The sequence below is a fragment of the Pleuronectes platessa genome, chromosome 1, assembly GCF_947347685.1.
Source record: "Pleuronectes platessa chromosome 1, fPlePla1.1, whole genome shotgun sequence".
Taxonomy (NCBI): Eukaryota; Metazoa; Chordata; class Actinopteri; order Pleuronectiformes; family Pleuronectidae; genus Pleuronectes; species Pleuronectes platessa.
This window is the reverse complement of record NC_070626.1, coordinates 10,614,541-10,629,039: the sequence shown is the minus strand read 5'-3', so window position 1 is coordinate 10,629,039 and position 14,499 is coordinate 10,614,541. Positions and strand designations below refer to the sequence as shown.

The 14,499-nt window shown below is 38.7% G+C and overlaps 1 protein-coding gene across 6 annotated transcripts; it reads left to right on the top strand.

The window, feature by feature from the left end:
• Positions 1–7,213: 7,213 nt before the first annotated feature.
• Positions 7,214–12,745, top strand: aktip (akt interacting protein). Of its 6 annotated transcripts, none has more exons than XM_053420844.1 (10): positions 7,214–7,385; positions 7,975–8,096; positions 9,327–9,535; positions 9,775–9,839; positions 10,100–10,200; positions 10,638–10,726; positions 11,059–11,157; positions 11,448–11,555; positions 11,681–11,741; positions 11,888–12,745. In XM_053420844.1, the coding sequence occupies exons 2-10, from the start codon at positions 8,049–8,051 to the stop codon at positions 11,993–11,995; spliced, it is 888 nt and encodes a 295-aa protein (XP_053276819.1). In that variant the 5' UTR covers positions 7,214–7,385; positions 7,975–8,048; the 3' UTR covers positions 11,996–12,745. The 6 variants fall into 6 exon arrangements, with proteins under 6 accessions (XP_053276819.1, XP_053276794.1, XP_053276811.1 ...); XM_053420819.1 differs by having other exon boundaries at positions 9,324–9,535; XM_053420836.1 differs by having other exon boundaries at positions 7,970–8,096.
• The last annotated feature ends 1,754 nt before the right edge of the window (positions 12,746–14,499 follow it).

The following is a 14,499-nucleotide window of genomic DNA, read 5'->3' as shown; positions in this document are numbered from 1 at the left end:
TGGGGGCTCTGTGGGACCTCACACACTGGGTTGTGGGTGTAATTGCCCCTGGCAGGCCGGCCTGTAACCATGTGGAGAGTTAGGGGAAAAGGAATGGGGAGAAGAGTCCGGGGCTTTTGTTTGTGGCAGCCGCCACATGTCTGCCTGTGTGGCAGTGCTGAGCTCCCGGGTGTGGAGGCTTGGCTTCAGGGAGATGATTGTTATAGCACTGGTGTTGGCTTTAAAAATGACTTTTTAATGGGAATGCATTTCACAGGCAAGAGCACCGAGATCTGGGAAGCCAACATCACAGCGACCGGGGTACAGAAGTTCAGCATGTGCTCGTGTCTGGAGACGGTTCATCAGTGGAAACAGCCTGCCATCTGCTGCTCAACACAAGAACGACAGGCAGGCTCTTTGAAATCTCTGCAGACTTTGCTCTCCTGAGACAAAATATTCTTAAAACAAACATGTGAAATTGATATTGTGTTAAATGTTAAAAACAAATCATAAATGACAGCATGTCAAATTATCCAAAACCCAAATACACATTATAATCACACACAGTAACATATTTTTATACCTTATCTCTATTGCTTTGGAGGTGATAATATTATATTTCAAATAACTGGGTCAAATTAATTTAACCTATTGTTTTTCACAATTTCTTTTTTGCTTGTTATTTTACCATTTTGATTTTGCATGTAAACAAATACGATGCATATGTCATCATTCGTGTAACTGTGGTTGTAAAGTAGCTTAATTAAAGATCCATTCAATACATGACCTTTTCCACTTACCTCAAGCACTTTCAATGCTTTTCCTTAATGAACAAATGAATAATGCAGTAACCTAGACTCAGCCAACAAAAGTCATTTGCTGCCTAATGTGTTTGCCTAAATAGCAGTGATGAGCAGGCCTACCTTTTAAGTGGATAAGGTACCTCTGCTCAGCTTGCGGTAAGTGTCTAGCTTAATTTAATTCAATAATCCCGATAAATGAAATAAATCCCTTTTGGGACATCCATTTCTTGAGTAGTGAGATAATATAAAATGAGGTTCACAGAGAAAAAATTAGGACATTATGGTTGATTGAGCTTTTACAAAAAGCAGAAATATTAATACAGAGATATTCTTTATGTTTATAATTTTGCAATAATGAATGAAGGCATCCATGTGGAAAACAATCAGAGCTCAAAATGGATGACAGTGATTGTGAGGCTTAGTGAAAGAATGCATTAGCATTTTCACACACTCCAAATGCAAATTGTTTCACTTAAACTTTTTAAATACCATTTTGTGTTCCGACTTAATTTTAATAAGTTTGCAGATAAGGAAGCATAAGCATGGACTTCAAAGGCAGATCGTGAGTCTCTGCAACACATTTATTCACCATTTGAATCATGAGAGGAAATGGGCAAATTGAAAAGAATAAAAGATCTCCGAGAAATAATACATTTTGTGCTGAATCGGGATTATTTAAATATAATAAAAAATATCCATATCAAACATTAATTTGAATTCAATATAGATTATTGTATAATTGAATGCACTACTTTGCACAAATTAAAACAGGCCTCTCTGGAAGCTGGCACTGCTTATATTGAAAATGTTTTCTTATACCCATGCAATTGAGTCTGGGCTGAATCCTATTTATGTTTATGGTTTGCATTGTAAATATATTTGTCATATTAAATGATACAAAAAGTTTGAATATGACTCAGCTAAATGATTTTCATCTTAGACCTTGTCACATGAATATGATATCATTTGTTTACTTAATAAAAACGATGTCATGTATTTGTATAACAAATGCAGGAGTTATAGTTATTGCTTCAACAAGCTCAAGTTAATGCTTAAATGGCTTAAAGCTGCCAATAGTTAAAACAGCACCACCAAATCTTATGATCATCTTGTAAACGTCAGGAGAACTTCAATTCATTAACTGTGTGTTTTAATCGTTGGAAACCAGTCAATGATCTCACTCTAAATAATGGACCTACTGTAAGTCTAATTCTGCTGTACCTGTGTATTACCAGACTGAACTATTTTTATTCAACCCCCCTCCTCCCCCGCTCCTCCACAGACTTATCACTTGTTTCCTGCAACTGCAGCCTCTTGTAAGTCAAATTGATTGAGTCGTCCTTGAACATCTGTTGTTCAGCCAAGCCTCAAAGGTAATCCTGCTAATGGTCCTCTAAGCTATCCACATAAACACACACATAAATAAAAATGTTTCCAAAGAGATTTGGTCATTGACTCGCCGCTAATCAATTCTGCAGCCGCATCTGTTGATGAAGGTTTGGGAAGTACAGAGCAAGATATATGTAGCGATCAATGCCTGGCACTGGGCTGGCTGGGCAATGAGTGACAGTCACGGCTCCGCCGGGAGTCAACATTTACACACAGATGGACCGGGCCTGTCGAATGTCTTGGCAAAAGGCTGCTGCACACACACACACACATACACTAAACAGTGAAACATTGACCGACAGAATGTTGTCCATCAACGACACAAGAGGGAAAATTATGGTCTTGTGTGAAGCGGAGTCAATAAAGTGAAGACGTGGCATTCCATAATTTGAGCTGCGAGGCTCTGGCGCAGACTGATATGACGACTGTTGGATGAACGCCTCTTCAGAGAGCCAGTGTTTTAGGATTTTGGGGAAAAAAGGAAAGAAAGGCTTTTCAAGATGCTGGCCATTTAAATTTTACCTTCATTTTGACAAGAGGGGGAAAATGCTTATTTCCAAATCTGAGCAGCATTGTGCTTGGTGCTAAAGAAAGGCTGAACTCACACGTACAGTATAACAAGAGCATCAAAAAGTTGCATTGTCAATTATCACAGCTCCATCCTGCATTTGACACATTATCTGTGTGATGTGTTGTCACATGGGAGAATAATAATCACATCACTGCTGTTTTATTTTATCAAAATACTTGTCCACTTAGACTGAAGTATCCACCAGCACGGCTTTCTATTTCTGAAGACAAACAGATGAAAAAAAAAAAGGAGGAACACGATACTCATGGGAGGACGACTCTCCCAACACCTGAGCTTACATCCAGAGAAGGATCTGCATATGACAGACTGAGCTCGGCTGTTTTGGATCACACCCGCTGCCGAGCAATATTAATAAATTTAATTTTCAATCTGCTTTCCTTTTATTAGTTTGGGTGTTATTAAATGAGATTGCTTCATCTTAATATAATATATTTCTAGGGCCCACGAATGTGGCTAGGAGCTGATATTCAAATTCAATAACATGGCCTGTACTTAGTGCATAGCACTAATAAATGCCAACGTATGATGCATATGAAGACGGGGCTCAGCGCGGAAGTCGCGCCATGCAATAATAAAACTGCGAATGTCCTTCAGAGGTGAGTCTCTACACCTTGTGCTCCGCTGCTCATATGCCTGAAAAAGCTCAGGTGACCTACATACAGAGACAGGTAGGATGGGAGTGCTGAAGAGAGGAGCGGCAGACGTTCATATTTCCCTGTATTTTTATATTTTATTGACTGCACCAGACAAATCCCTGAAGACTGTTTACACTGGCTTTGATACTGTACGTCGGAGAGTAGACTGTGTATTATGTGACTGACCTTTAACCTCTTGGCTGGACGCTGGAGGAGGCTCCATCTTTGAACAGACGTTTTGGTGTAGGGGTAGAAGAACGAATGACCAATGAGATATAGTACACAGCAGCAGCTTGGTTGCAGTGTCTCACCTCTTGGCCTATGCAGGGTTAAAACTTGATGCCTCTACCTTTTTTTCCTATTTTATGGCTGGAACCTGACAACTGCTCCTCCAAAGGTTGCAGCTTAGGAAGCTTAGCTGCAGCAGCGAGTGACCTTTACTTTTATTATGAATATTTCTATTTCATCATTATTATAAAGTGAAATCTATGCATATGATCAGCACAATGGATTTCTTTTTCATTAGTTGTGTAAAATGCCAGTCAGTGAATAGAGGGGCGGACGGGGCTGCTCGACAGATTACCCTCCCAACTCCCCCACTGGAGGGATCTGACAATTGGAATTAATATGCGCAGAGTTTTCCCTTCCCTCCATTTGCTGGCTGAGGTTTTCCAGGCAACTTTATCAGGGGTAACATTATCGGGAGCTTTGCAGAGAGCTTCTTCATCATGCTCACTTCTGAGCCGGCCCAACACTTGTCACTGTCAATCACAAGGTGATAATACACAGATGATTCTCTCATTTGGTTTAATAAAATCTCCAGGCTTATTTGAACTGCAGTCATTACAGCAAATAATTGCTGCATTGAGGTTTTGGCCAGGCCATAGCCTCGGGGATAAGGAAAGACTATTGCTATATGAAGGATTTGGCTGATGTTTTTTTAACCTTTACTCCCCAGTTGTTCATATTTCTTTAAATGAATATTACATTTGAATCTAGATTTGGCTCTCTTTATTCAAACTAACGTTGTTATTACAGATTATTTGGACACGGAGTCATCCGTTTTCACCTGCGCTGTCAAGACAGGTTTCACCTGGGACTTCCAATTGTAATTTTTAACTGTCATTTAAACCAGATTGTAGATCTGAATGTGCACGCCTAAAATTCTCTGAAGGAATGGACTGACAGAAGGAACATATTACATATTAAATTTGAATTCTGGCACTAGCTGAACTGTAAAATGCTGCTGAAAATAAAACACAGGCTATGAATCTTTCGTAGACAAACAGTCAGATGATGAAATATCTGATTTAATTTTTGATCGTCCCAAAACATCAAAATATATGTTTCGATACTGTTGATATAAATAAAAAAAATTGAAAACAAAGGCTCCCTTTTACAATTTTACAAGTATAAAAGAAAATCCAGTTCCAACAGGTCACATATTCAATTAGTTAATCCAACCTCCCCACTTTAATTGCATCCATTAATATATTTGTCTGACCAAACAAGGTCACAATAGCTGATTAAATAAAGAATCAATGGCAAAGACAAAAAACTAATTACAAAAGCAATGGTGTGGATATTTGTACCTTTGTTTGTGTCACACTTTATCTCAATGTCGATGAAGGTAAAGCCGGCATCAACTTATTTGTTTTGAGGTGGTTTTGATTTGCACGTGCCAAAAGAATGATGGTGACCTTGTGTCGTCGGCCGTGCCGACAAAGAGTCAGGTCACAAATTATCTTTGTCAGTGAAGTGTACTTGGGACCATATACAATCAGATAACAATAATGGAGTCAATAATTTGTATTTACTCTGAAACTTGGACAAAGTAATTTCTCCCAATTAATGCAATCACCCATGCATTAAATTAGTTTTTTTTTCTTACCCTGAAAAATAATTAGGTGTAATTGTTAGGAAATCAATCAATCAACAGAATGAACTGCCAATGAAGCGTGGTCAAAACTAAAGAAATGTGTGACACAGATGGCTTGGATACGCCTTACCCTCAAGGGAGTTCTACTGAGCAGTACACCGTTATATTAAAATGAAGGGGACAGAGAAGTGCGTGTTTGTTTATGTCAGACAAAGGGCCTCTAAACACTTTTAGGGGGCATCTTAGTCAATTTCAGTAAAAATCTGAAGAGAACCTACAGTATATTTGGTATTTTAAACAAATGACAACATAGAGGAACAGATAATATAACCTTGACTGATGTGGATCATGGGGGCCAACCAATATTGGGGTGTAAAACATTTTTGATACTGCTAGATCCTCAAATGGGTCTACTAAAAAAATATTTTGCAATGATTACTAAGATGTTCTTATTGAACCCTAATTACAAAGAAACGTCACTAAGGCTTGATACAAACAAACATAAACAGTGATAACATATGTCTGTGAAAGGCTCATATTGGTTAATTATATCGGCCAACCTATAACTTGTTTGTCTCCAACTATAGGAAAGCTTTTTTTAACCTTAAGAAACTGTGAATTTTTAAATCCACATCTGCTATTTTAAGGGTAGAAATTTTCACAAAAATAGTTTCTGTAATTTTAAGTATCTCTTATCACACAGATGTATGTCCACGTGATTACTTTTTATGGTACTTTTGGTTTTAATTAGTTATTCGATGCTATGAAAACACGGGGAAATGTCATGATTGACAGCTGAGACGGCCTCACGATTGTTCAAGCACTTGTGTAGGACCTTGCTTCCGTGGCACCATCCCCCAATCACAACTGGGCAGGCTTCAAAAGCACAAGGTGGTTGGGTGCGTATCTGGGGTACTTTAACCTCATGTCTGGATAGTGGGAGGAAGTGGCAAACATTGTCAAATTTTTTATAAAGTCTATGATATAAACACATAGTTCCATGCTGATTCATAACCAGACTTTGTGAAGCTGCTGGAGCCAAGATCAGTACAATAGCAGGGGGGTGGATCCTCAGTAGAGTTGTCCTGTCTATACACATGTACTCGTCCAATCAAGAGCCACTTTCAGCTGTCAGTCATGATGATTTTACAACATTAAATAAATTACTGGGAAAAATGAACATTTCAACACAAATCAGTGTGATAGATCAGTGTAACGGATCAGGGTGAACTACGTTAAAAAAGACAGAAACCTTCTTTTAGAAATATATATTTAAAGCCTAGTTTTTTGTTTGTTTCCACTAACATGAATGAAGAGGTAATTTGACCTGTACTGCAGCCAGCCAGAAGGGGGTGATCAAGATGCTTTGGCTTCACTTTAGAGGAGCTGCCATGTCATTTGTATAGTCTACAGGCCAAACAGTAATAATCAGAAACCCTTGATGACAGACAGCAGACACGTCAACATGTCCTAGTAGAAACATACAGTTACAATTATTGTAACAGTAAAAATAACTACATTAAATCACTGTTGGGAGAAGTTTGACGGTGGGTATTATTTTCAAAGAAATCCTGACTAGTAGGCTTTCTTGCTTCAGCCTTCAGCCACTGTTCAGTGAGGTTTAGGTAACAAAACGACTTAGGTTGAGTTTAGGAAAACATAATTGTTTGCGTTAAAAATGGACTATTCCATAATAATAACCATAAAAAATGATTATTTCTGACAGATGACAAGACACAACTCTGTAAATTACAATGTTATTATTTACCTGAAACCCGCCAAGGTTCCATCAGCCACTTTTTCTCACATTGTGGTAAAGTACACTTTTCGTTTTAAGTGACGGATCCGCCAGCAAATCAACTGCGAGGACGCTTATGCCGTAGACCAATTACAATCCGTTCTCACACAACGAAACGCCCCCCTCATTACGTTAGATTGAACTCCGGTTTCTGTGCCTGTCAAATTATTTGGCTAGCTAACGTTAGCTAGTTAGCCGGGATGACACCCACAGGAATGTCCAGCAGCTGAAAGGAGTTAGCTAGAAAATTATATGTGGACACGCGTTAACACCTCCGCTAAAGAAACAAGTAGAGAACCAAGCAAATACGGTGAGTCACACCACTCCGCTTGCTTCCGTGTAGAGGCTCAAATTAAAGGGGTAGTTAAGTTGGTAGCAACAGCAGAGGTAGCTTCTTTGGCTAACGCTGTAGATGTCATGACGTGAGTCAAGGAAACAGGCGAGACAGCGCCGGGGAGTGGACATTGATATTTTTCAGGGAGAGACTATAGGTCATATTTCCAACTGTCAGCTAAAGTCCGGTCTTTTGCAAGTACCTAGCGTAAGTCAGTCGTGTTTGCTAACTTAGCATTAGCAGTAGCACCAGGCTGGGGCGAATAACACGACAACTCGGTGTCCTGCCAGAAATGCTAGCATACTTCATCGAACTGCTAAGTTAGCATGAAGCTGCACTGTCCCAAACAATCCTTCATGTTACATAATTCCGCAGCGATCTTTCTTTTGGTTTTTCCTCCTTGCACACTGTCAGCACTCACATATTCTAATGAAGACCACCAGGCTGCAGTGTTATCTGGAGAACAGTAGATCTGCATCATGTGTTTTTATGTGTGGATGTTTGGAAGTAGTCACTGTGTGTGAACAGTCAGTTTTCTCATGCGTGTTATTTTCCACCAGAGCAGCGGATGGCCTCGGCAGTACGTGTGGTGGGACCTACATAAAGAGAGGAACACCATTCCGAACCTCTGAATGAGTAATGAATTTAAACCCCTTCTGGAGCATGTCTGCCAATACGAGTCGCAAGGTAAAGCTACACGTGTTGAATAAACGGTCTGCAACAACGCATCTGAATAATTTGTCAGTTTGGAAAGCACATGAATGATCATATACAAAGTTGTCAGTGGCTCAAAGCGTTCATCAGATGATCTTGTTAAAATTTCTTTGCAAGCCTTTCTCTGAAATCTAGCACACATGGCAGATACCTGTGCTTTGTAGCTCTGACCAAGAGACCACTTTCTAAGTCGTTACTGTTCTTAACTTGCTCAAGACATTGTGTTCCGGCTTTTGAGAACATGACAGGGCCCATCATAAACTCTTGGCATTGTTTCAAGTTGCCTCACAATCATTTTAATCAGTTAGTCGGATGGGGCTTTGTGATACTGTGGGTTGCAAGGTGATATTTAATTTCCTGAAAACTCACCAAAGAATTGGACCAATCTGTAAATATTAAAGTTGATGTGCCTGTAGTCTTCACTCAAGTTTGTATTCATTCATTTTCTTAGGCATCTTGCCAAACTGAAACTGTTTAAAGTATAACTGCAACATTATACTCAAGTCGAGGGTGTTGATTTCAAATCAGGTTTAAACGTATGTCTGAAAACTTTGAAAGTTGACGGTAAGAATCCCTGTAAGCATTACTTGTGTAACAGTTTAGTACAGTTAACTTGTAATAGATAAACTTTTTGACAACGAAGGGGAGGGGTTGGGGACATTTCGCACACTGTTGCAACCCTGATGAGGTAGGAAGGAGGCAAACAATGTACCTTGCATGTGGGTGCGAGTTTCATTTTGTCCTGCCTAGTCAGAAGAACAATACAGAAATATTCTCTAGTCAAGTCCGTCCTCAATAAATGTTCATACTAGGTTGGTTGAATAACGCACTATTTCTGGCATACTTGCAGTCATCATCCGAAGCCTTCACTGTGGCTTCCTGATACATATCTGGCATTGTGCTGACTGTATACAGTGACACTACAATCCCTCTTATCATCCTTAGCAGCATCAGCAAGCTACAATCATTGTGTACTTCAAAGAGCATGGGCTTGTCTAGACAGTGTTTCCCAAAATCGGTAAACCAGACGGGACGTGTAACCTGAGAGTTTTGTCAGATTGTGCTACTCTTGAGTTTGCACAATGGCTCAAACGGTTGCCTTCTCTAATATGGCTGCCAAGACCTTCCTACTTGTCAGACAGCTAGAGATTTATACACATGATGTGTTGAGATTCCTTTAATGTTTCTCAATGAAAACAGCAGAGACCCGACAACGAGGAACAAAGCGGTCACGGGGAGCAGAGAGCCAGCCCAGCCCGGCTGTCCTTGGGCAAAAAGCAGCTTCCACCCATTCCAAAGAATGCCACCCCAATTACCAAGCCTGCTTCATCGGGCACTCCAGCACAGTCAGCCAATGGAACACATGCCTCCTATGGCCCTTTTTATCTGGAGTACTCTCTCCTGGCTGAGTTGTAAGTACTGGTGCAATAAGAGGATACAAATTCAGTTTTTTTTTATTTATTATTATTATTATTATTCCTTTGGCATTTGTCATGTTGCGTTCTATGTTTGTACATGGTGTTATTTGAAAAAAAATGTGTTGGTTTCGAAGCATGCCATCTAGTTTCATTAACCCAAGAGTAAAATGTGTTGCATGCATATGTTATCTTCCCTTTTGATTTGACCTAACTTCTTCCCATGTGACCTGCAGCACACTTGTGATCAAGCAGAAACTCCCTGGAATTTATGTTCAACCATCCTACAAGTCAGCTCTAAGTAAGGACCCTCTCTTGATGCTCCTGTAGTTGTTAATGTTTCATATTTATCATATTAATCAAATGCCGACATTTTCTAAATTGCCATATGAAACATTTGTAAACAATGTCAAAATGTGCCAATACACTATATTCTACAGAAAATATAATTTTTATTATAAACTCTGCTGAAACTGATAACATACTGCTTGAAGTTATCATGAGTCTTATTGGTGTTCTAAAAAGTAAAGATTCTGAAATACTTTGTGTTTCTCTCTCTAGTGTGGTTTGGGGTCATATTCATCAGACATGGCTTGTACCAGGATGGAGTCTTCAAATTCACTGTGTATATTCCAGATAACTATCCAGATGGAGAGTGTCCCGTGAGTAGTGTAATTTTGACTAAAGGATTTTGGACTATTGACACAAAACATAAACCTAAAAGACCTAAATCATTTTAACGCACTATGTTCCAGGTCTGCAAAAGCAGACAGCCGGCTGTCACACCACAGTTTCATAATGAACCAAAAAAAACTCATAAAAATATGAGATCTCTAAATTTGTAATTTTGTTCGGTTGATTCCTTGTAGAGCTCATGTTGGCTTAATCTCGCCTCTCACATGCTTGCGTGTGTGTTCAGTCATATTTGAAACTTTCTCAAAATCAGTGTGCTGTTGATAACATTCTAGATGTGTAATGAATTATGAATTGAACAGTGATAATGGAAAGTCAGCTATGTCTTATAAAACAGACATAAAATATTGTCAGTGAAAAAAAGTTTGGAGAAAACTCTGGACCGTTTTCTTTTGCTTCATTTTAGAAATTAGTATTTGACATCCCAGTCTTCCACCCTCTTGTGGACCCCGTGTCTGGAGAGCTTGATGTCAGAAGAGCTTTCACCAAATGGAGGTATGTTTTCTGCTTGTGCCAGTAACTTTCACTTTCTTTTCAAATGTGGTTTTAGTAGCAAAAAAATTTAATTTGAACACTACACTTTATTTCTTTCAGCCCAAGCAACTCCTGCTTGGCTGTGCTTCTAACTCAGTGCAATGTTAATTTTGGAGTTAACCGAAATAGTCTGAGAGAATGTTTTTAAAATGAAATGGAGAGAAAACGTATTCAGCATCGTGTTTTAATTCAGAGTCAGAGAATATTTTAAGCTGTGGCGGTGGGCAAGGAACACACCGTATTCCCAGAAAGGTTTAATAATATATCCAACCTCCTATGCTGTTTTCTTGTAGACGAAATCACAACCACATCTGGCAAGTCCTGATGTACGCACGTACAATTTTCTACAAGATCAATACCACGGAACCACTCAACCCAGAGGCTGCTGTGCTGTAAGTGTCTTCATGTTCTTGAAACTGTTTTTATCTGATATCATAGATTCAAATTATTAAAAAAGTAATTTACTTCCTAATGGGCTGTAATGTTGCCAAAGAATCAGTTTGACATTTTCCAAATTTCTGAAAACCTTTTGTTTGCTTTTTTGTTACAAGTCAGTGTCAAAAATATATCAGTATATAACTCTGTATGTGGTCGGTCAGGGTTAAAGGTTATTAAAGCTTTTTGGAAATAATTATTTGTTCATTGATTGACCACCAAAAAACACATACTTTTGTCCTGTCAGATATGAAAAGGATGTGCAGTTGTTCAAAAGCAAAGTGGTGGATAGTGTGAAACTATGCAACAGTCATCTTTTTGACCACCCCAAGATAGATGATCCCTACGCAATAAGGTTGGTAAACTGTCCACATTCTTTCCATACCACAAAAAACCCACTCAGTTCTGTGTGTATGTGGATAGGTGCCATGAGATGCTGAAAGGTTAAGTCTCTGACAAACTCAACTCTATTGGTTACAGTTTTTCTCCATGGAACCCAGCAGTTCATGAGGAAGCAAAGGAGCGCATGTTCACATGCAAAGTAAGTTTTATGAAAAATCTATGTTTACAAAGTGTAAATGAGCAGGAGAGCGTAGTCTCCTTTAAGGGTTTGCTCTAGTGGGCAAGCACCTCCTTTGGATGAGCTCTCCCTGTTATGTAACTGCAAATTTGCCTTGTTGCCCCTAGAGACGGCCTGAGGATCACCACAAGGGAATGCAGGTGTCAGGGCTGTCTTGGGTGAAGCCTGGATCGACGCAGCCATTCAGCAAAGACGACAGTCCACCCCAGAGCTGAACCTGCACTGTATCTTCAGTGGCCACTAGAGGGAAGCCAAAGCATCAGATGCCTTGCCACTGGCTTTCCTCAGCTGTCTTACTGGATGAACTGGATCCTCGGGACCGTTGGGAGAACTTTATATAAAATCTCCATGTTATTGCTCAGCTTTAAGCTTTGTAGGCATCTCCTCAAACAGCTTTAGAATAAGGAAACAAAGTTTGTATCATATGTAAATCGACAAAGACAAATGGATGTCTCGGCAACATCATTTAGGCTGTGATGCAATCAAAGAGCTTTTCCCATTTTGGATTCATGCACACGTTGGGCTTGGTGATATCATGCTGTCCCAAATGGAGCTGAAAAGTATGAGCAAAGCAATTTGCCTTCATACAGTGAGTAATAGTGGACTATGATCTTGTACCGCTTGTTGAAACTGGCTCAGGACTGTTTTATTATGTCAGACTTGGAATGTTTGTAGACACAGGTGGTGAGAGAAACTTCCTGATTACCACCTCTCCCAATACCCAATTAGGTTGATATGTTTTATATTTGTTTCTTATTGGATGGTGATTTCTTTTAAATTCTGTCTGTCTTCTATTGTCTTACATAGTTATTAATATATATATATAAGAAGCAGAACAGGCAAATATGGTTTTAAAATGAGATACTAAATGACTAAGTTTGTATTTTATTTTGTCTGATTCAAATCATTTTGAATGTTTTATGTACCTTTGGCTCTTGGTTATTAAAGGTTTGATGTGCAAATAATGGATGCTGTGCTAAGGTTTGACTTTAGGAGGCATGTCTGCATCAATGCTTTGGTTTTATTAGTATATATTTTGGTTCAAATGTTAATTGAGCACCCTTTTAGATCTGTACTTCAAAAGTCATAATAGTTACTGCAGTAAACCAACACACTAGGTGTAAAGGATTCATATATATTTTGTTATTAGCAGCACAGATGAAGATAAATCCTACAAGGATACCCCCCCCCCCCTTTGCCAGACCAAAGTCACTTTGTGTGACGTCTCCTGAAATGGTCACTTTCAATATTTTTACCCTTAGGATATTGGGGGGGCAGTTTAAGATTCTTTGGAACCCCCTCTTATAAAATACTCTATTAGAATAGCAGACATGGAATGCTGAAACCTGTTGGATTTATTTTTAGCTGCTGTGAAAGGAACATATGTAACAGAATCTCTGTGATTCACACGTGGCCACTCGTGCTGTAGGAATCCTCAGGCAAGTTCGAATGTGGTCTGTAAGGGACGGTTCCTCCACCGGTTTGTGAAAGATATTGCTGCATTAGATTGAAATGCTTTTCTCTGAAGTCAATAAAAATGATCCAAAAAAAAGTCCAGTCAGTTTGTCTTTGCCATAAAGGGGTTTTAGTCATTTAAAACACTAGCAAAGCCTGAAGTAAAACACAGATTATAGAAAGACATTAAAGAAATATAATGTAAGTGTTTAAAACTTGTCTTTGAAAACCTGTTTCATGATTACTCTGTCACCAAAAGTCCCAAGTCAGCTGTTGCACACTTAAAGAGTCTGGGCAATTTAATTAAATACGCATTGATTACTGTTTCGTAATCTAATAAGTAGATGTAGGTTATAATAAAATATAATTATTGAAAAATCTGTTTGAAGTGTCTATGTTCACCTGGATCCATAGTATCTTACACAGATGTAAAAAGGATACAACATCTCAAGCACTGGTTTATTTTCTATTAAAGCAGTTTCAATTGTAAGGGAAGGATGAATCTAGGAACAGACACTGAAGAGCCAATGGTTTCTGCGGTCAATAACTTTGTTAAGATTGTGTTTATTGGTTGAGGACACCACAACCAATAAAAACAATCTTCAAACCTACCTTTTTAGCTTAGCATTCTCCTCATCAATTCTATTTTAACCTACCTGCTTTATTTGATTTGGATGTTCATTTGATTACTGTATTGTTTTTTCTATTGTTGTATTTAGACTATTGTTAAGCACCTTGTATTAAAACTTTGTACAAAAGGCAATATATAATTAAAGTGTGATATAAGCTGAGAGAAGAGGCATTTTAATGATCCCACGCCAGGGAAATGCACTTGTTACATCAGCAGATAGTCAAAATGACGTAGCCAGTAAATTAGAATAGAGGCAGAATAAAACAGGCAATGTAATACCAAATAAGAAAATAAAGTTCAATAAAAAAGGAAATATACAGAATATACACATCAAAATGTATACAAAATATATACACAATATACAAATTGACATCAGTACACATGCAATATAAACACTATTTAATGTAAAGATATAAATAGAATACTATATAAAATGTAAACATAATACATACAGTGTAAAGAGAACATATACAGTGTAAACAGAATGTATACAGTGAAACTGAATATATACAGTGAAACAGGATTCTACAAGCCATTGAATTGCACATGGAATGAGCGCCATGTCGCTGTCAGCCACCAGAGGTCGCCGTGTACCCGCGGAGGAGAGCGGCGCTCGTCCAGTTTGCTCTGAGC